The 21,881-nt window shown below is 45.6% G+C and overlaps 1 protein-coding gene across 5 annotated transcripts in view; it reads right to left on the reverse strand.

The window, feature by feature from the left end:
* ZNF687 (zinc finger protein 687) overlaps window positions 1-21,881 on the reverse strand; it is a 252,804-nt gene that overhangs the window by 152,182 nt on the left and 78,741 nt on the right. The window contains exons 2-3 of one of the 5 annotated variants that reach the window (XM_069218358.1): window positions 6,512-6,615; window positions 3,409-5,771 (exon numbers count right to left, since the gene is read on the reverse strand). In XM_069218358.1, the coding sequence (XP_069074459.1) occupies window positions 3,409-5,751 (2,343 nt within the window). In that variant the 5' untranslated portion in view covers window positions 5,752-5,771; window positions 6,512-6,615. Of the gene's footprint in view, window positions 1-3,408; window positions 5,772-6,511; window positions 6,616-6,680; window positions 6,748-13,300; window positions 13,550-21,595; window positions 21,686-21,881 lie in introns of those variants that run through there. The other 4 variants (XM_069218356.1, XM_069218359.1, XM_069218360.1 and 1 more) reach the window with 4 other exon arrangements.

Here is a 21,881-nt window from a genome sequence, read left to right on the forward strand (position 1 = left end):
CCTGCTGACCCCACGGGGCCCGAAGACCCCTCCAATGGTGCAGCCTGCTCAAAAACGAGACGCATGGCCTCGTAAAATTCTTTAATCTGAGCGGGGGTCAATCCGGTCCCCGGAAAAAGGGGAAGACACGGAGTCGGCCCTGGCAATGGCTCCGCGGAACCGCACTCAGAACAGTTCTTCAGTTTCAATGATGTAGTGGGCTTTTCTCTGCATGAAAATTAGTCACAATCACCAGCAGACATTTTAAACAAGCATGGGCAAAGCCAATAGGTCTCATCTATGCAAGAGCTATTCACTTTGCCAATGTGTTTTAGTTATGTTGTACACCAGTGTTGCTGTTGTTCAGAATGGCTAAAAGTTAGCGGCGCAGAGGAGAGTGGCGTGGGGTGGAGTGGCAAAGAGTGGAGTAGAATGGCAAAGAGTGGAGCAAATTGGCCTAGAGGGAGTTGTGTAAAGTGGAGTAGAGTAGCTTGTCGTAGAGTGGTGTGGCATAGAGTGTTGTAGAGCAGAGTATCATGGAGTGGTGTAAAGTGTCAGAGTAGAGTGACGTGGCACAGAGTTTCTTCGAGTGGAGTGGCAGAGTAGCCTGTCGTGGAATGGCATAGAATGGAGTGGAGTACACTGCCAAAATAGACTGGAGTGGCGTAAAGTGATGTGGCCTCGGGTACAGTGGAGTAGAGAGGAGTGGAGCTGCATAGAGTGGAGTGTTGCAGAGTGAGGGCGTAGTGTGGAGTAGTGCCACAGAGTACAGTGGAGGTGAGTTCAGTTATAGAGTGGAGTAGAGTCGTAGAGAGGGGAGGATGTAGAGGGGAGGGGCACAAAGGGGAGTAAAGTGGAGTGGTGTAGCATATAGTAGAGTAAAGTGTCAGAGTGGAGTGACGTAGCGTGAGGTGGCGTAGATTTGAGTAAAGCTGTGTGGAGTGGGGTAGAGTGGCATAAAGTGTTGAGTGGAGTGCAATGTATTGGCACAGAGTGGAAAGGAGTAGAGTGGCCTATATAGTGGAGTGACTCAGAATGAAGTGGAGAGGAGTGCCATGGCATAGACTGGAGTGCAGTGGACTGGAGTATCATAGAGTGAAGTGTCAGAGTGGCATAGAGTAGGTGGTACAGAGTGGATTGGATTGTTGTGAAGTGGCGTAAAGTGGAGTATGCATGGTGTGGTAGCACACTGCCATTACAGACAACACATTTGCAAAGAAAATGACCATTACATTTGCACATACCGTTTTACATATAAAACGATACAGCGCACAAATGATAATGTGTTGACGTGGCATCACCTAGTGAATTTATTTATTTTGATCGAAGTAAAATACTTGTTTCCACCACGCTTCCAAATTACAAAAATATGTTCTTCATTTGTGCTTTCCTAATTCTGATATATTGTTATATTCCGATATTTTTTCAGTTAATTTACAATAATTTAAATATTGTTATGTACTAGGAAAAAACTTTTCCTTTCCCACCCTCGGTATCCAGCAAGATTGTCAACCTAATACTCTCACTCTGAAATCAGCAAAAGAAAATTAATCACTGTCTTAAATTTGTCCTTGACTGCCCAGCAAATGTGACAAGATAAGAATAACATTTAAAGCCTGTTTACATAAAGCCAGCACTCGTGGAATAATACAAGGAGCAATGGTAAACAGGCTATGCTCCTCGGGAAGGACAAAGACATCCTGGAAAGCCTAAAAACAAATAAAGACAGCAAATAGAAAGCAAGAAAATGTGACTTATGAGCCACAAAGTCAGTGGTAAGGAATGGACGCAATGCACTCCCAAGGAAGATTTCAGAATATCCCCATGAAGACTTTTCACAGCCAGATAGCTTTGACGTAAAAATCAGCTGCATCAAAGGCAATGAAGAAAACCACATGGTACTGACCAATCACAACCCGTTTTAAATGCATATAGGCTAATGTTCAGAGTATCACAAGTGCCATATTGCAAAAAAGATAACCTCTTGATTGTCATCTACTTCTGTAGTAAGTATAGCACAGCCACATTTAACACTCGTTTAAGTTAACATCTGCCCACTGTTTTAGGTACTACCTCATCCTGCCACCACCCTTCTGTGGTCGGAGTTATGCAATCATTTACTAGAGGAAACAGAACCTTTAGAGGAAAAAACGTGAGTGAGAGGTGCACAGACAGAATAGAGGAGTGCAAGATGGAACTGGTAAAAGATCTTGCAGATTTTTAATGGCGGCACCAGTAAAGATGTCACAGACATGCTAATATATCTGTATGTACTTTGGTCAGTGACAACAAGCCTGGAGACAAAAGCACCGATACATCCATGCACCATTTCTGCTGTTAAGAATAAGAAAGAAGAGAATCAGCAACATTGGATAGCTGGTTTAAGGGTCCGAAGATCATCATTAGTGCCTCAAGGACTAGAGATAATGATCCCAACGTGTTTGCCACCCATCTCCAACTCCAAAACAAAATTTAATTAACATGCACATAAACTTCAATGAACAAATTTCTTCTGGTATGATACACGTTTGTAAACTGACTTGGTGGATTATGAAGCAAAGTCACTGAAATCTCACATTTCTTTTTACTAGAACTAAAACATAGCTTTGCACACCGGCTTCTCTACCATCAGAGGGTTGTCTTTTGTCCAAGGAATGGCTGTGACAGTTTATTAGGACTTGGTGTTAGTGAAAAAAGCAGGCATGGAGAGAGGGAGAGAGCAGGAGTTTCTGCATCCACTGAAGAGCCCCAAAGAAGTATTCATATATTTTCATGACACATTTCCTGGCTTTTTTGGACCACCATTACCATCCAGCTAGCCTGCCCTTTTACCACTAGGGTAGGCATCCCCAGCCCTCTATGCACACATTTTCAGATTAAAGGATCACCAAGGCCACAATTTCATCCTTTTGCTACCTATGAAGTATTTTAATGTCCATGTCAGAAACAAAAAGGACCATCCAAACTGTTGCACTGTCCACTTTACTACAATACTCCCTACTAAGTGTCTATCTCTGCTTCTCCTTCCCATCCGCTTCTGTGGTTACTTCCTTGCAGCTTTCCAGTTTCTTGTCAAAATGCCTGACCTATGGCTTAGACTATTGCTTAGGAACATTGCATTTCGATAGCAGTAGAAAAGGGGTGCCTTTACCAAACCTTTTTAATAAGTGGTTTACTCATCAAGTAATTCACAAAAACAATCACCACCACCATAGACATCTTGGGCTAAGGATGCGGTGTTTGATGGGATCAAGTTAATAAATCCAGCTCTGAAAAGGAATTGGATGACAACCTACAGGTCAAGACACTGGAACACGGTGCAAGACCATCAGCGTTGCCTTTTAACCCATCACATCAACTAAAAATACATGGGGGAGAACTGCTTTGGAGCAAAACACAAAAAAGAGAGAGATTGGAGGTTCTACCTACTGTGCTTGATGCAGTTGTGGTTGGTCCCACCAACTGGAAGTGGGCAGTAAGGCCCAGTCTGTTCTTGCAGTGCTGCTTGCACTCTAAGCACCTGAAGGTAGAGCAGTTGCCTTGCTCCGCGCTTCCATTTGTTGGCAACATAGAGGCACAGTCCACCATTGTCCCATTGGGCGTCACAGCAGCATCCGGACCTGGGGTAGAGGCTGTGGAGTTGACTGTCTTGGCAGCAGGCAGCGCTGTAACAGAGACCAAGGGAGTGATGTCTGGCTGGCCGATCATCTGATCGAGGGCGATGGGTCTCATAACCAGGTGTGAGCACTGCATAACCAACCCTTTGTCCTTGTGCTCTCTAGCATGCAAGAGCAAGCTGCACTTGTTGAAAAACACTAGCCGTTTGGTGCAGTGGTTGCATGTCACCTCAATGCGCATGCTGCGCCTGTCGTAATGCCGAGCAAGGCTTTTCTCAAGTGCGAAGGAGTCACCACACTCTAAGCAACGGTAGCCATAGAAGGGAAGACTCACACAGGATTCTGCAGGAGGGTTCAGGTTTGGCTTGTATATCGGCAGCAAGTTTTTACTGTTAAGAATCTTGTTGAAAGCCTCCACCAGGCTGGACTGGGTCCTGGAGATCACTGTGCCGGCTGCAGGTGGCGATGGCTTTGGGGCCTGGACCATTACCACAGTGGTATTGCCCTTCAGGGCAGCAGTGGTGCTGGTCGTAGTGGTCAAGGTGTTGTTCGCAGGTTGGGTGGTGATGCTGATATTTGGCCGGGGAACAGACTTGGGAAGCACCTGTGGCACCAAACTTATAATGTTCTTCGGGACAGCAGTACTCGTTTTTGTTGGCAGCACAACTGCCTTCTGCTGGGCTACACTGGCAGCCATGAGCATCACGCTGCTTGCATTCTGGATGGTGGACACAGGAAGCACTGTGCCTCTGATCTTTGCACCGTTGCCAAGCTGCAAGCTGACTACTTGGGACCCATCCACCAAAGTTGGGCTGGAACCAACTTGCTTCTCTAGCTGCACCTGTGAGGCACTGTCCACCTTTGCTTCCTCTGACAATGGCACCATCGGTATCTCAGAGCCCTGCACCAGGATATTTTGCTCTGATGGCAGCTGCACAGCTCCGGAATCTGGGTTCACACTGGATACCATCCTCTTTATACTGCCAGACAATGTCTTCACAGTTTTAATACGAACTTTGAGAGGCCGAGAGGAATCAGATGGGGAGCCACTGTCCTCACCCTCATCCTCCTTCTCTTCATTCACTTCATCTTCATCATCATCATCCTCTAACTCTTCCTGCTGTTCCTCCTCCTCTTCTCCATCAAAAGAAACAGCCTGTGGGCTTTGCAAAGACCTTTCGAGATCCCCAGTACTCTCTTTTGAACAGCTGTCCTCGGACTCCTGAGGAGAGTCCGGAGGTTTCAGTATGGGCACAGGATGAGGGGAACCAAGTTTGGCAGCTGGGAGAGCAGACAAATTGGAGCGTCTTTCCGCTGGGCTAGTGGAAGTCGCCTTTTCTTCAGAAAATGCATTAAGCAATGGCTTCTGATCAAGTCCAGTGAGATTCTCCTGGTCGAGAAGAGAGACAGCCTTCAGGTCTTCAAGAGGATGGTCAAGAGGGGTTGTGGGCAAAATGGTAGGGATGCTTCCTCTGTCTAGTTCAGGGTCCAAAACTTCAGTTTTCACATTTACAATCAATGGCAATGGTGGGGGTCGTTTCTTGGAGGTGCCTTGACTCGTACCGCAAGAAAGAAAGAGACTATCTGTTCTATCCCTTACCAGCTCTTTAGAGTCCACCAGAGGTGGGGGTGAGAGAGGAGACAGCTCAAATGGGGGCTCCTCCTTCAGTTTACATTCCCGTGGCTGGTCGATAAGATCCACCACATGGTCTCCCTTAGGGTCTGCCATGGGACTGAAGTGGGCAAAGATATCTATGGGCTTGTTAGGCTTCTCCTTAGAGGACCAGCTGTCGGTGTTTGACGGCAAGGATGGCGGTGGCACTGTCAAAAGCTCCACCTGTCTGGAGCGGAGAGACCTAGTAACCTCGGGGCTGCCAAAACCATTCTGCAGCAGGCGGGGGCCAATAGTGTGGCCTTCCTTCCCATGACCATCTAGAGAGTCCAGCTGCTCAGGACAAACTGTGTTCTTGACAATGACACTGACAGCAGAAATGTCCGCCGGTGGGTGGGTATGGTCGGCTGGCTCCACTACTGCCTGTTTGACCTGTACTTCATCATCCTCATCACCAGAATCAACAGTCTCATTTGTGTCCATGTCCGGAATGTCGAAGGCTGCCAAGAGGTCATCAAAATCAGGGGTCTTCATATCACCCATTGTAGGCAACACAGACCACCCTGCAGAAACAAAAACAAAAAAAAAAAAATCAGTAATGCGTGATCACAGTTTTAAACCATGAGTAACATAATAGGAGAAAAACAACAGTGAAAAACATTTGTAACAAAATACTGTATTCTTACAAAGTTTTTAACCAACAAAGTCATCAAGCCTCATGAAGACATCATAAATACATTGTTCTGGGCCTAGGATATTTTTGCAGATTGTATATTAGCTGGCACCCTATTTCTGAAAGTCACAATTCATTACAGAACCTGATGTGAATGAATAGGTAAATTATCTGCTGTGTTCCCAGAAGTTTTGGGGAAATCTAGCATGCACGCAATGCACTTTTTGGTGAAACCTGCATTACTTAAAAAAGGAGCAAAGCTTAATTTCAACACAAAGGTATGAGGCATAAAGAGGATGAACGGCTGAAAAATAAACAAAAATAGGTGTGCAGTGGCAAACATAAAGAATGTGTAAAGGTGGGAGTTAGTGTGTTATTTATACATTATAACAGCACAATCCAACCAACGTTAAAATATCAATTTATTTTACTTGTACAAGTAAGTCAGAAGGTGCAGGCGTAACTGAATAATGTCAAAAAATGCATCTTTAAACAGAAAGAATGGAGAAAGCAGCACGAGAACTAGAAACGAAGAAAGTGTCCAGAAATGTGTGTGTGACCAGTGATAAGAAATATAAAAATATATATATATTTTTTTTTTTTAAAGGGCATCAGTGAAAGAAATAGTACCTCAATCAGTGCAATTAGTGAACGGACACTAAATTGAACCAATTTGTGCTTGATCCATGCTCTTCAGGAATATAAAGAAGTGACGCCCGGCATGCACTGACCAGCTACGAGGAAGCAAAGAAGAGTGACAATGAAGCTACTGAATGGTAAGCAATGAGGAGGCTCCTACCCGTTACTGTAAATGATACCCCTCGCAAGTGCAGCATCTGCAGTGCATGCGCTATCACAGCAAAGACCTACAAAAAAAGTCAAAACAACATCAGTCGCCTTATGCAAAAACATCCCGTGCAAATGAAATAAAAGACAGGCAACTGTGCCTCCTTTTAAAGCAATAGGGACTCCCAAAATACTGGAATCAAATTGGTACCCCGTCCAAAGACATCTTGGCCGCAAAAGTGGACTTTTGAAATTTGAAGTCACGATAAATGCAAGGGATTTTAGCCCACAAAAATAGGAGAAACACACGATAAACACAGAAGATAGGTATGGTCAGATAAAAACACAGAAGATAACCACAGGATAAAATAGAAACACTCCAGTGTATTTATTTTGCATTTTTTCTTTGACCTGTTCCCTTGTAGTAACCCTTCCACTTGGCAATTATATTTGTTCCACAATAAGGCAACGTTCTTTGAGATCTAAGTACATTTTTCCACTCCTTTTTCTGAAACATATGGACATGTGAAAGTGTATGTGATTTTAAATTAATAGTATGGGGGGCAACCGAAGCAGTCTTTTTGATGCAAAATAAGAATAAATGGGGTAATTTTTGCTGGACACATGTATTATTACTTCTATATTTATTAGCAACATGCCCCTCCAGACTTCCCTGTAAGCGAGCAAGCAGTGAACCAGACAAAAGGGTACTAACGAGGAGTCATACAACTTCTTTCATATTCAAGGAGGATGAGATAGTCAATGCGAATCAGCCTAAAATAGAGCAAGGACTAAAAGGATGCCATAAATAATCTTTCAATTGTTCAAGGTACATGGGGGTTATAAAATTATTCTTTATATTACCTTTCTACAATTCTAGCACTTCACAAAAGCCAATAACACAAAATAAATGGGACAATGTACTACTAAATTTGAGACCATCCACGTTGTTATAACGCTGCGATAGTGTGGAAAAGAATTGACTCACAGATGGATTTGCCATTCTGGTCATCCCTAAGATCCATGGAATTGGCCTTAGGCTCCGCAGAGGGCACTGTGCCCTACACTGCAATGACTGATGGACCTGCAAATTAAAGTTGAGCCAGTATTGATACGGAAGCAGCTACAACCAGGGTCTTTGGGTGACCAAATCTAATAGGATCATTCAAGCTGCCCTGCATACCAAAATAACTGATAAAGAAAGGGGACCAAAAGCAGGCTCACCGAGGTCTATGTTGTTGCCACATAGGCATATAAAAGCCTTGGACACAGTAAAACACTTGCCTCCACTAGTCATGGGGCTAGCAAGAGGGAGGAGTGATGTAGCATAAGACACCATCACAGTCGGTCTCAGAGTCAACAGTCAAAAAACATAGGAAAGTACATGCACAGCCAGAAATTGTCTCACCGTCCAAGGGGATAGCAACATCTGTGAAGTCTTAAGGAAGTGCGGGTGCCTTCTGGGCAATCGTGATTGGATTCCAAAGTGTACTGAATAATTCTTAGGAAACTCTGATGAGTAAAACCCAATCAAAGAATTCGTCAGTAGAAAAAAAAAAAAATAAGGAGCAGAAACGTCAGCACTAACCCCTATGTATTCTGTCACAAGGACAGTCACTGTGGCACCACAGGTTAAGTGAGTGCCCTTGGACTGTAAATTCAATGAATGACTGGAAGAAAGGGCCAAGAGCCCTTTCCGTTTTCAATGGAGCATTATATCCGGCAGCAGCCAGACAGAAACTAGGACCTCTGCACACTCTTGTAGTTCAAATTAGCAATGTTCGGTATATTTAATGTCACTACTTGCTCGTACAAGGTGTGGACCAGGCTGCCAAAAAGTGAAGCATTGTTGCAACAGAGGCCCTGGGAGGTCTAAAGTGGTGTGCTGCATAACTTAAAAGACTGATCGCACATCTGAGTGGGCTGGTCTGTGAAGCTTAGTAACCGTTATCAGTATTCTTCTTGTAAGAAGGTATCCTAGTGACCTTCCACCTATTAGGCCCTTCAGGCACCTCAAAATAGTCTTACCTTTTCGCCCTACAGATTTTTGGTTTAAGAAATACAAGACCCTTTTTGGAAGAACCTTGAGTCATGCCTGGGTATTTTTTTAGGACGTAAGAGCACCTCAGGTCAGTTCTCCAGTAGATTTTCATTTTGATGGCAGCTCAGGGCAAACTTTGAAACACTTAAGCTTTGAAGTAGGCACAAAGCAACCTTTGGAGTTCAGCAATGAATGCACCCTTGAGTCAATTTTGCTCAGCCAATAAAAATATGCTTCATAGTTCCAGCTCTCAGTTCAGTCAATCAAAACCAGCACTCTTGTTAATCAATCCCATCCCAAAATTGTCCTACATCTACTCTGCCAAAGAAAACCAACCCCAAATTGCCATAACCATACTCACACATCGAATCAGAGATTTACTTGCCTGACGCAATCAAAACAAAACTGTCCTACTTTTCCTAGATCTCCACCGTACTCAAAACGTGTTTCATTATCCAAGATCGCATGCCACTTAGTGAGTCAAATCGTGGCACTTGTTACCACACCTCAAATATGTTCATCTAGTACATGTGCTTCGCTTTCATGCTTTTGTAATCCACAGGACAGGGCTCTTCCTCCTGCAACAGCTGCTTGCATGCTTGTTTAACAGCAACATAACAAGCATGGAACCTAAGGTTAAAAGTGCCACTGTGAATTGACAACCCCAACTACTGAAAATGTGGCATGGTAGGCTCTGCATTCTCGCTGTAGCCCATCAAGCTCTGAATCACCAACCTGCTCTCACTCCGAATCGGAAAGCTTACAAACCAGCCAGTTTACCACAGAATAATAAAATCACAGCTTTTACACATACTTCTGTATCTCAGACAATGTGATCAATCACCACCCGAGGTGGCCGTCCTTTATCCATCAAGCCCATGTATAGGGACACATCCGCCCTCAAATCATCTCCACACTGCACATACGAATTCCACAAATCTAGACTGGGACATTAGAACCAGTTACCTGGCCACCTCACGCATCTTTGGACACCCCTGTGCTTACCTGTAGAACGTTTGTTGTGACACATTAGCAGTGATTCTCAAAACCTCACAAATTCATAGAATTTTTCAATGGAAGAACACTGCTCTCTTCCATTGTTCCAATCGCAGTTTCAGCCCCAGGCCTGCTACAACGCAGACAAGCCCCAACAGTAGTATAGGCAACATAAGTGGCAGTTCTACGGTACACAGCAAACACAACATAACTCACATTAAGGGCTAATGGCTCACCCAATGTAGACCTAACGTGATGTGCCCAGTCCCAGGCTTTTCCTTTGCTATTCATTTTCCAGTGTGCTTGTATCAAAAGAAACAAAACCTGTGTTTCTCAGAAATATGTTGATTTGTTAACCGAAAGCCCAGAACTAGAAACGTGTTGATCTGAATAAATTTAAGATATGGCAGTCCTACTTTACAAATGCATGTACACACATTAACTGTAGGAGATGCAATAATCTTACTAAATATGTATTTGAGGATTATGATGTAGTAAATGTAACCTAATTTGACTTGTTTTGCTGATTTCAAACAACTAAGTGCATTTTGCCACTTCAACAAAGTAGATAAAAGTTTAAATTATCTCAGTGTACTGGCCTGCCAAATATTTTCAATGCTTTGCGTTTGTTTACAGGCGAGTCAAGAAATGTTTCATGCAAAAGCTCTCAGAAATGGGAAACAAGGAATGGAAGGAAGCTTTGATATGCAGTTTTACAGTCAGGCAAGATGGCTACGCCAAGACAGAACATGGTTTCTGGGATCGCGAGAACAATTAAAACAGCAGACACCATATGAAGAATATGGTGCCGAAGTCAAAAATTCCAGAAGCACACCATTGGCTACTTCTCTCACCGTCATAACCCCACAATTTTATAGGATGGACTTTGGTCCATTCTTTCTAATAGTCACAGCACCATCTACTCATAGCAGTCCTGGCAATGCAGTAAAGCACTATCAAATCAACTGCACTGCAGTTTAAACAACTATACCGAACCAGCTACAATGCAGAAGATAAAGCACCACTGAAACTGGTACGTAAATCAGTGAGTCCCAAAAGAAAGAGAAATTGAATCCCTACAACTTGGTTTGCTCTCCAGATACAGATCAATGCAAGAATCTCTGTGTTTGAGGGTACAGCTATTCAAACACAAGGTGAAAGTGTGTTGCAGAAGTAACATATCTCTAGGACACTGAGTTAAAAAAAACATCCACTTTGAGCCTCAGCAGAGTGCAGCAAAGAAAACAACCTTAGCCTTCAACTCTTCAGGCACTGGAAGAGAGGGTACAATTATTTGAAACCTCACTCTAAGTAATGTGAACCATGGTTGCAAATACTGCTTAATTTGTAAAAGAATGAGTGCCGGTCCCCCAAGTTCTCTCAAGACCTCGGCCAACACTACTAAATGTCAGTACTCCGAATAACAAGACCGCAGTGGTCTTAAATCTACCTTATGTCCCTTTAACCCAGTTCCGGACACTCCTTGATCCCTTTAACTCATTCTTGCAGGTTACTTTCCCTTTACGACAGTTTTCCCCTCTCTCTTACTTTCCCCTTCATGTCTTTTTCCTTCTCTTGTTCTTGATAAACGTCTTTTGAGGAAAAGTGCTGGTCCCCAAAAATGAGTGCTGGTGGGCCCCAGCAGCGCAAATTAAACACTGGTTGCAAACAGTTTATACCACTGGCATGCGTTCTGGGTAGCATTTCAAGACATCGTGCCTGCCCACTGTGCCAACTAGAAAGACTATCTAAGTACCCAAAGGCATGCCCAGACATGGGTCTCTTACTTGCTGTGCCACAGGACTCAGGCTGTACCTCACCGTCAAGGCCATAAGCAGTCTGTGGTTGCTTGTGTTCCCTTCTCAGGGGAGCTTCATCTGGCAGTTTGGGATGGACTCTTTCCACGAGGAGCGGGCCAATATTCATTTATATAAGGTGAACCTCTGTCTCCAGTGGCAGTATGTGTGAGAAAATAATGGGTTGGGATGCTAATCAAACAACTATTGGTGCCGGGTATGCCCACATGTGGGTTCCCATGCTTGCTCTGCCAAAAGGATAGAAGGTATACCTTACTGATGTCTGGGGTTGCTGTCATTTCCTCCTGGAGGGGGCCTCGCCTAGCACTTCAAGATGGACTTATTCATAAGAAGCAGATGGAGTCCTCATTTGCATTAGGCGGGTCTCTGTCAAGAGTGACTGACAGTGGGTGAAAAAGTATGGGTTGTGATGTTCCCCAGAGTGACAGCCAGTAGTTTAAACGATTTACCTCTTGTATGCTTGAATGCAAGGCAATGCAGGGAATGCAAGGCAAATAAAGTCACTGAGACAGATGCATTGCCGGCAGTAAAGCATCATGGGACGGGAGTGTGTAAGGAGAAGGTGAGTACAGCAAACCTGGAATACAGCAGGTACTCAGTATCATCGAACCAGATACACAACACACATTCTGTGCCATCAAACCGGGTGGGTGGCTAGCAAGTCTTACAGTGACACTGAACAAGTGCACAATGGGCATCAGAGGACCAGCGAAATGAGAACATGGCTGTTGATACAGAGCCATGAAACTGGTGCCTAGCATGTTTGAAAATGCAATTATGAGTGCACTGTGGACAAGATCATCAATGAAAAAAAGCAAACAAAAAAAATAACATATCATGCTAATGACAATACTTTCAACCCTATTAATGCAGATATACAGCGTATGACAGTTACTGCAAGTACCATCGAACTAGGTGCACAAGTGATGCCATACAGTAGCACTTATATCGGGACAAAACTGTTAACTCAGTTGTCAAACCGAAAGAACAATGAATAACACAGGGCCACCAAACAAATATGTGGGCGATACTGCCATTGAGCCCTTCAGTGTTAGAGATAATGACTACGTCATCGAACGGGCACACAGCACCTTTTAATCTATAGCGCGGTGGGTGACAAACATCTTGAAGCAGGACACGGAGGGCGCGGCAGTACCAACAAATCTGGCTGCACAACAAAGCGCCAAAGGCCGGGGATACCAAACCGCGACTTAACCGGTCGCATACAGATAAGGATCGTCATGCTTAACAGGACACATCGCAGACAACACTATGAAATCTATAGGAGTGCACGGCATTCAGTACCTTATGCACTTGGGGGCACAACAAGGTGGTCCAATCAAACCAAAAGCGTGGCAATCAATAAACTACAGTCAAACCAAAGGCGCGACAGGCAAGACAACACACCAAGAGCAAGCGTCTCCTGAGCGCTACCCAGAGCAGGCTCTAAATAGGGACACGGGGTTTTTAATCGGGAGACGGACAGGCGGGACGCTTCAGAACAATGCACGCGAGCAATGCAGCGCCCAACACCGGGCACTAGAGGAACCGGGCCTCGCCCTCACTCGCTGTGCCTTGATAGGACTTGACATGTGTCGACACCGCCTTTTCTGTGGCTTTACCACCACCACACCAAAGGCAGGTGCTTTCCAGCTTTATGGGGGAATAAAGGATAGAGAGGTTTACAATACATGTCAAGCCGGCCGCGTTTGCCAGCATCCGTCGTGCCGCCACCCCCTTCCCAGTGGACGCACGGCCGGAGGCACGGGGTGTAATTACCCTGTGTATGAATGAATGGCACTGGAGCGCCTGGAGGGCCCGGGTGCCTGGCGGCGAGGTGCGGGCCGCTGCGGCGATCCCTGCTTCCCCTCCCGTCGGCGGCGGCGGCTCGGGTCCGTCTCGGCGGTCCTTCCTCCCGGGGCTCCTCGCCACCTGCCCCGGCCTAGTCTGACGGGCCTCTGCGGGGGGCCCGGGGCCCGCCCGGCGGAGCCTCCATGCAGGGCCACCTGTGCCAGGCGCGGCCTAGTCCAGGGAGCCGCGGCGCGCGGAGGGCGCGGGTCCCGGGCCGGGGGGGCGGCCGCCGGGGACGGGCGACGCGGTGCCGGTGGGAGCGCACGCCGGGGCACCGCGGCCCTCTTCGCTCTCGTTTTTTTTTTTTATTTGCGGCCTTGCATTGCTATCCACCCCTCCTTCCTGCCTCCCTCTCCCTCCCGCGCGCCGAGGCCGAGCCCCTGGCACAGCCTGCAACAGAGGCAGCCCTCGGCACCAGGGAGCCTCCGTTTTCACTGTCCGGGGGCTGGCAGCCTGGGCACGCACGCCATCACACAAAATATAAATCTAACCGTGGAGTTCCGAGGAGCCACCGTTTGTGCGGCTCACAGGAAATACCAGATTAGGCCTCTAGGTTGTAAAACGATTGACACGTTTTACCCAAATCAGTAAATACTTATTTTCTCGAACTCGGAAGCACTGGCTGCCCCTGTCAGAGTGCAATCCTCCTAAAGACATCGACACAACGCCTTAATCCATTCAGTCACTCATTCTGTCATGTTTTCTTCGCCATCTCGAACCTTACTTTGTCATAAAGGCTAACATTTCGAGGGCGTTTTCTGCTTTTTCGTCACCCTAAAAAGCATCATGCATCCAAAGACTACAGAGTGTATTAACCATCTTCGCAAACCTGCTACACCGTCCTAAAATTGTTTATTTCACATTGACTAATATGATCAACTTCACTCGTGAGGCAACAGATTGACAGGTATGCACAAGTGCCGTGATGAAGGAGGTGGGGGACACGCTATCTTCACACCCTCTGCACAATCTTTCTAGAATACAACCACCAAAGAGGATTTGTTTCCAGATTAAACACAGTGACTGTTAATTGGGTCAAAAAAATTAGAAGTGTGCACAATGCAGTTTCAGAGATCTGACTTGGACAGAACCAATTTAAATATGGGCAGAACCTGTTTAAATATGCCTTAACTTATAAAATGCAGAGCAATGACAGATATTAAAGCTAGTTCGCTCAGGAAACAACATTCCACAGTTTTCACCAGCTCAGTCAAACATCCTTTGTGCCAGCTGCCAAAGAGTTTTACAACTTGCATGGTGGTCTCAACCAATCCAGTGTTCTGCCTAACAGCTCTGAACTGCTGCCCTCATCGCAGGGCTCAGAAAAGTGGTACAAACACTAAGGTAAGGGTACATGGATGCCACAATGCAAATGGGTTATTTTAAAGCTACGATTTGCTGGATATGCCACTTGCCATAGCAGCATTTAACAGTTTACTAGCAAATGAAATGGAGACCTCTATAACAAAGGACAAGGGTCCAGTACTCATTTGGTTTGCCACTGAACCACTTCTACGGAAAGTCTTAACGCTTGGCGAAATCGGGAATGCCTTCAGTCCTCAACTATATCCTATCACAAAACGTCAATTACCCCGAAGGCCAGTGTATCCCAACTGGAGGTAATCCCCTGTACAGCGGTCCGTTGCTAGGCAGGTGAGTACGTGGTTTGGAAATATCAAAACATGCACACACAGAATAGACCGATACAAAACGTGCACTGGGTTCATGGCACACTCAAAGCAAACACCCAGCAGAACAACACGGATCCACAGTCACAATGGTTGGGTAATAAACACACCATTACTTCAAGCATATTATTAACCACGTGATACGTAGGCATGGACACCCCGCTAGGTGAAGCATGATCCGCAAACACTAAGGGCCGACGTTACAGGAAGGATAACAGCACACAAAGAGGTAGTCATACAAGGCTCAAGTGTCAGACTGCAGTCAAACTACAGTTCTGTTACATCCAAGGCTGACAAACAGATCTAACAGTCCACAGGCAAGTGGCTATGTACGGCCTGTGCAGATGGGACAAACAACCTTTCTCTTATTTTGTACCTCGTGGATTTATTTTCCACCAAATTAAATGAGATTTTAATATTGGAATCTAGGTCAATCCTCTCTACTACCATAGGCAGTGTTTCAAAGTAGACCTGAGCAAGAAATTAAACACAAAGCCAAACAACATAAACAAGCATTTGCAATGCAATGGGTCTCGCATTAGCACGAGTTAGAGCTATTGGTATTGTAAATTCATAACTGGACTTTTCCTGCCACGTAAATTGGTCACCCCTGCCTCATAGTTTGGTCTTTTCCTGCCACATAATTCCACTGGGCCTGCATGTAACTAAAGCATTTCCATTTACCTTCCTCATCTATCTGCAGCCAACATTGAAATTGTTGCCATTTACCATCCTATTTTAAATCTGCCATGCTAATTCCAATAGAATACTACTTTCACCACCCCACCATCAGAGTTGCTGGTTGGCTAACTACACAATTCCCAAAACAAGACAGCCACGGAGGAGTAACAAGAAAAATAAACTAGAAGGGTCACCCAAACATATCAAGAATGTTCAAACAGAAGGATGTTGAGTTGGTCTGAATCATGGTCATAAATGCAATAAGGATAGATTAATAAGACATGTACTATCATCATATAAACCCAATAAAAACCTTCATCAGAAATAAACTTTCGGCATTAGACTAATGCTTAGAATAGCCCCTAAAGGACACCAGAATGAAAATTGCATTTATAAGAAACATGGTAATGCTACCACATTGTTAGCCCCTAGAGGGCATAACCGCATAAAAAGAAAATGACTAAAAGCATTGCAGTGCAACCGTATATTTAGCCCCTAGAGGGCGTAGTGCATTACACATTTTCAAGACTAGCAGGCCTGCTGCAATTATATTACATGCAAGACCCTTAAAACTCAAACTACTCAGCTCTAAAACAAAAGTCACAGCCCTAAAACAGGTTAAAAAGACACTAAATGGTGGGAGAGGTTATTATTTTGGGGTCCCCACTAACCTAGTGAGGGGACCCAGAGATGACCTTAACAAAAAGAGAGAGCCATGCTGAACGTTTTGATGGTGGTCCCATTGTCCCAGGACTACAACAGGTTGAAATTTGGGCAAAAATGTTTTGAAAAAGAATGCTTGCAAAGCCTTATGGGGCGAGTTTTCCAGAGTTCAGTGAATATTGTAGTATCAGCTCTCCTGCTGTGCAGAGAGAGCCCTAATACTGATTTCTGTGTTTTTTTGGTAAAGCATTTATCAATTACAAGTGTTTCTGTGAATGCTGTGGAGCATGAAGGGGAGAGCCAAAAGAAATGACTCTGATTAGGTAACAGTGTGAACAATGTGACCAGCACTCCCACACCACAATCAAACTTGCGCTGTTAACACTGTGAGTGCCTTGGCTGTGAAGGGGAGAGACAAAAGGAAAAAGCAGTTTGCCCACGCTGAAGTATATCAGCAATCATGCAATAATCCATGTAACAGGGTCCCTCTTAGACGGTAACAAAACCCCCCCAAGGCGGGACAAACGTGAAGCAATTACCAATGACATCAAGGGATTTTTGAAAGGCAAGCCCACGAACGAGTAAAAATGATGGGGCGTTAGGTGGGTGTGGTTAAAAAGTCCACAATACTTCCAACAGGCCAAAGTAATTGCGTGCTCGACCTAAACATTGCGTACCATTTTTACTTAGTCACATCTCGCCTCGTTCCCCGGGATACATAGTCTTCTATAACCAGAAGTAAGTAATGTTAACATTCATGCACTTAACTCCTTCCCTTGCCCATCCCAACACAGTCTTAGCAGATACTCCCCCTACCACGTTTGGACCATGGCTCAGTTCAAAATCTTATTTACAGAAGCTATATTTTTGTAATTTGGAGCCAACTAGGATACCTTTGTGCCACAAATACCATACGAAAATCTCTCAGGATTGCCAACATTTGGAAAAGCGGAAAAAAATGTATTTTAAGGGACTAACAGTTATTTCTCCTTCTGCCCCCACATCCACTTTAATTAGCATTATAAACAAAAAAATACAGTTTAGGTGGCATACTGCCTAAGAGCCCACTACTGGGCCAAGAAACAAAATGGATACCTGCTCTGGAAAACGTAGGTAGTTTGGTCAGTGTTTCACGTGAGACGAATTCACGTTTGCTGTAGGACCGAAAAATAGTTGGAAAGTGCGGAGTACGATTCATCACAAATTTGCTAAGAGGATCCGCAGGATAGCAAGGTTATATCCATGGGACAGGTTGGCTTCCAGGCCAGAAGACTAGCTGTCAGAAGACCTGGCCACAAGACTTACTGCAGCTCTGTTGGTATACAGACTGAGAACTCACATACCAGTTACTGAGACTGACAGAAAGTGTACTGACTGGCATGTCCGTGAGATGACCAGGGTTCTGCTGGATCGTGGGTAACCAGCCCACAATACTGATCAGTGTAGTACCAGTGGAAGGCTATATGTGGGTTCAAGACTACCTGCAAGCTCTAGTGGGCCTAAAGGGGCTCAGCCAGCAGTTTCATACCAGGCAAGGGGAGTTTTGTAGATCAGCTTAAGGGTACAAGACAAATAGTCCACTATACCGCATTATTCAGCTAGACGACATATCCACTGAGGGAACTCAACAAATGTCAGCCACTGCTTAACCCGACGGACAGATATCGAGCCACCAGAACTTGAGCCATATGTCCAATGCAGTGCTCCTGGACAGCTTGACCTGTGTACAGCCAGGGGAGCACACAACCAAAAGTATATCCACTATTGAGCTACTGTACCAGCTAAGTGTTTAGTACAGTTCTGCAAGCTTTACCCTGTAACCCCTGCATTGGCCAGTGACTAAATAGATGCACTTGTAGATAAGACCACAGTAGAGAACAACCCATCCACATGGCAAAAGTGCTGGAAACTCTAGAAGGCAGTAACGTATTTCCATACGTTTCTAGGCTCTCCCACTGAACAATGGCATGGTGGCAGGGTACTCTCAGGTCACATCTGTACAACAATGGATCTGATCGGCACAGTGATTCAATATGGCTCCTACTGGTTTAATTAAGGGCACCTTCATAGCTCTCTTGGGTCTGAGTTTTGGGAGAGATATTGCTGTGTGTGTTTTGTGACTGAATTTAGTGCACTCTGGGCCTTTGTCGTTTGCCTCTTTCCAAATGCCTTAATTACCAGTTAATTGCATATTCATGTTTTCCTGGGTTTATGTTCAGAGTTGTGCTCTAACGCCTGCTGCTGTAGAAGGTAATTGAGACCTGTGGTGCTCTGTTGAGGTCCACGATATCCCTTTAGCTGTTGCATGCTGGGTGGATGTTCAGACTACCATTTGGTGTAGAGTGGTACATTAACTGCCAACAGTGGGGTGCTTCTGTGAGTCCTGTGAGGTTCACATGTACAAGTCGAGTCGTATGAGTGCACTGCTCTATCTACTATGTTCCATCCAGAGTTTTGATGGTCTGCTTTACTATCATTTACACCTACCCTGAACATACATACTCCATGACACTGTCCGTCGCATTATTGCTTTCAAACATTATTCGCACTCTCTCTGTAATACCCGATAAAGTAATGCAGCATTCTCCCTATTTTCTTTCTGCGTGGACACCAGTGTAAAATTACCCAGTTCAATAAGCAGAATTTTGCATCCAAGAAATACATTCGTCAATCACCTATCGGTACACGTATTTTAAATGCATAAAGTCTTAAAATGCCTCACTTGCTGAACTTATAAATACATCTGCAAGTGGCAGTAAATCTAATGTAACCCAATAAACATACCAACATCTTCTAAAAGTGTCAAAGTCACCAAATGGAGAGAAAAACAGGTGTATGAGCGCAAGGAAAGGGACGTCGGTAGAGTTCAAGGAAGAGGGGGTAAAAGATGAAAGCGAGTGGGCGGAGTCTGGTGGGGCGGTGAGAAGAGGGGAGTGAGTTTCAAATCATGGCACTCTTTTCCATGATAAAAAGCTGCACTCCAAAGGGGAATTCTGGGAGTGGGAGGGCCGCCTCCGCCCACTTTCCTCAATGTCACAGTTAAAACTCTCATGCATGCGTCTCCCACAGTGAGACTGCCCACAAATCTATTGAGATCTAGTGGGGGCAATTCTTTTTTTCCTAGGGGCTTCTGGACGGTAGGGCATATGGGTTTATTGAAGACAGAACACACGGCAGCCCATGGGAAATGATAAGCACTCGGGCTCAATGACACCCCTCCCTCACCAGCCTCACTGTGCATATTGATATTACAGGAAACTCAGACAAACAAAAAATCTTGGGCCAGCTGATACGCACACAGTTCCTCTGCCCGGTGTACCGTGAGTCCAGACCACAGAAAAATCGAGTCAGAGTATCGAGGGACACGGCTATGGATTCCTCAGTGCGGTGCTCACAGTATGTATTTCCGGAAAAGAAAAACAAGTTAGGCTGCGCCACAGACAGTTAGTTCCTCTGCTGTTTGCAAATTAGGGCCAATGACGCACGCATAGCTCCTCCGTGCAACTCTCATGTACGTGCGCCTAGAGGCCGATTCAAAACAACTTGATGTCCATTAACACACGTTGCCACCACTGTGCTCAATGTACTCATTTCTATAAGCAGGAAAACGCACACAGGAACCAATACTGACAAACACAGGCCTAGCCTCTCTGAACTCCCGGCACTGCTGCACGCCAGCAGATAGGCCCCAGTCACACACACACCTTAGAGGCTATCCACCCTTACACACAGGGAAGAGACTCGAGGAGCCGAGGCCTCTCTACCCGGTGCCACCACCCTCCTCCTGCAGCACGCCAGACACGAGATTTAAGTACTCAATAAAATGCTCCTTCAAACGGGGGGATGTCCCCACTAATCGGCACAAGAAACCGCCCTTCTTTCTTAAAACGCACTCTGAACTAGAGCTTTTATGTTTTTGTTTTGCCGCTGCAACAAACAGTAAGGAAAATGTTTGAAGAAAACAGTTCCAAAAGGCCAAGTGAAAACAGACCGATTCCACCAATACGTACAGGAAGAGCCGCCGCCCGCCGTATTCGTCTATTTATAGCTGTGTATTTCTAAACAAGGTTCTGAACAGTATCTGTCCCAGGTACACAGCACTAGCTTTAAAAGGGGCCACACTGCGCCTGTGAATACGATGCACCCAAGGGCACAACGTGCATTCTCCTCGCATTTGTCTAGTTCAGGGCGCTGCACCAGCACAGGGTAAAATAACTCGTTCAGTTGTCTTTTGTCAACTGACAGTCCCATGAGAGGGTTGGCAGCTCTGGGCTATCGCTGGTGAAACGGCCAAGAGAGGATTGTCAGCTGTCGTGGTGGGGGCGTGGATGTACCTTTAGGGTGGCACCAACATAAGACAAGGCCACCCTGGAAGCGAACAATGGCCAGAAACGGATACTCCGTTAACAGACTAAATGAGTATATGTTGATAAATGAACCGTGGCAAATAGACTCATTGACATTAAAAACAAAATCTGCTTTGTATGTGAACCGATCGCACTCGGGCCAACGAGGAGGTGTAGGTTTGGGGTGTTTATTTGACTTCATACTTTTACAAACCCACCAGGCGACCCTGGGTGTTATATATCTATGTAGTGAAATTGTAGATTATGCTAGTGCATTTTGGAAGCGGTATTACAAAAATATTTCCTCGGGACCGATCCATGCAAACAAAAACACCTATGTTAATGCCACGGATTGGGCCTTGTTAATATACTAGGGAAAGATGAGGGGGAAGAAAACACCCGCAGACCTATTTACTGCACTGGGTGGCTACAATACGGTCGTTTGGCTACGCCTGTGACCACACTGCACCTCGGGGGAATTGCATTTGTGGTGGATGACAACACTTAATAATGGGTAGTTTTGTAAAATAAAAGGATGCCAAAATAACGTGAGCTGCTTTTAAGCACACTGTTCCCTGAAATAATAATGCCATGCCCTCTGCGAGGCACCAGTTTGCAAGACACCGCCGAAGGAGGCTTCCTCGGAAGCGAGGCCTCTTTCTGCCAGAGATTCCTCACTCGAGCATCAAGGCCTCGCTGTGGCTTTTCAAGGCCCAGTCTCTCTCTGCCTCGCTCGCCCCCTCCCAACCGGCTCCTCGGCTGTCTACGTGCACCCCCCCTCTCCCTCTGCCCCCGATCCACCCTCCCTGGCCCCCAGCAACACGGACACACTGCTGGCAACTGACCTGCTTCTGGGAGTCTTGCATGTAAGTGTGCTACTAGGCCGCACTGACTCCAGGAACTGCTGCTCGGATTTCACATGCGTGCAAGGAAAAAAAAAAAGCCATCCCTCTGGTTAAACAACAGCCAAGCGTCATGTGACCCTCCCCGACAAGATGATGTCATGAGGTCAAGCTGGCTTGGGGAGGAGGAAGAGAAGGAGGTGTGCAGTGAAGGCCTCGATGCTCCTCACACTGGGAGTGTGCCAGGGTGCAGCCGTGCAGGTGGGCGCCGTCTATGGGGAAGGGAAGA

Source organism: Pleurodeles waltl, chromosome 12, assembly GCF_031143425.1.
Source record: "Pleurodeles waltl isolate 20211129_DDA chromosome 12, aPleWal1.hap1.20221129, whole genome shotgun sequence".
NCBI lineage: Eukaryota > Metazoa > Chordata > Amphibia > Caudata > Salamandridae > Pleurodeles > Pleurodeles waltl.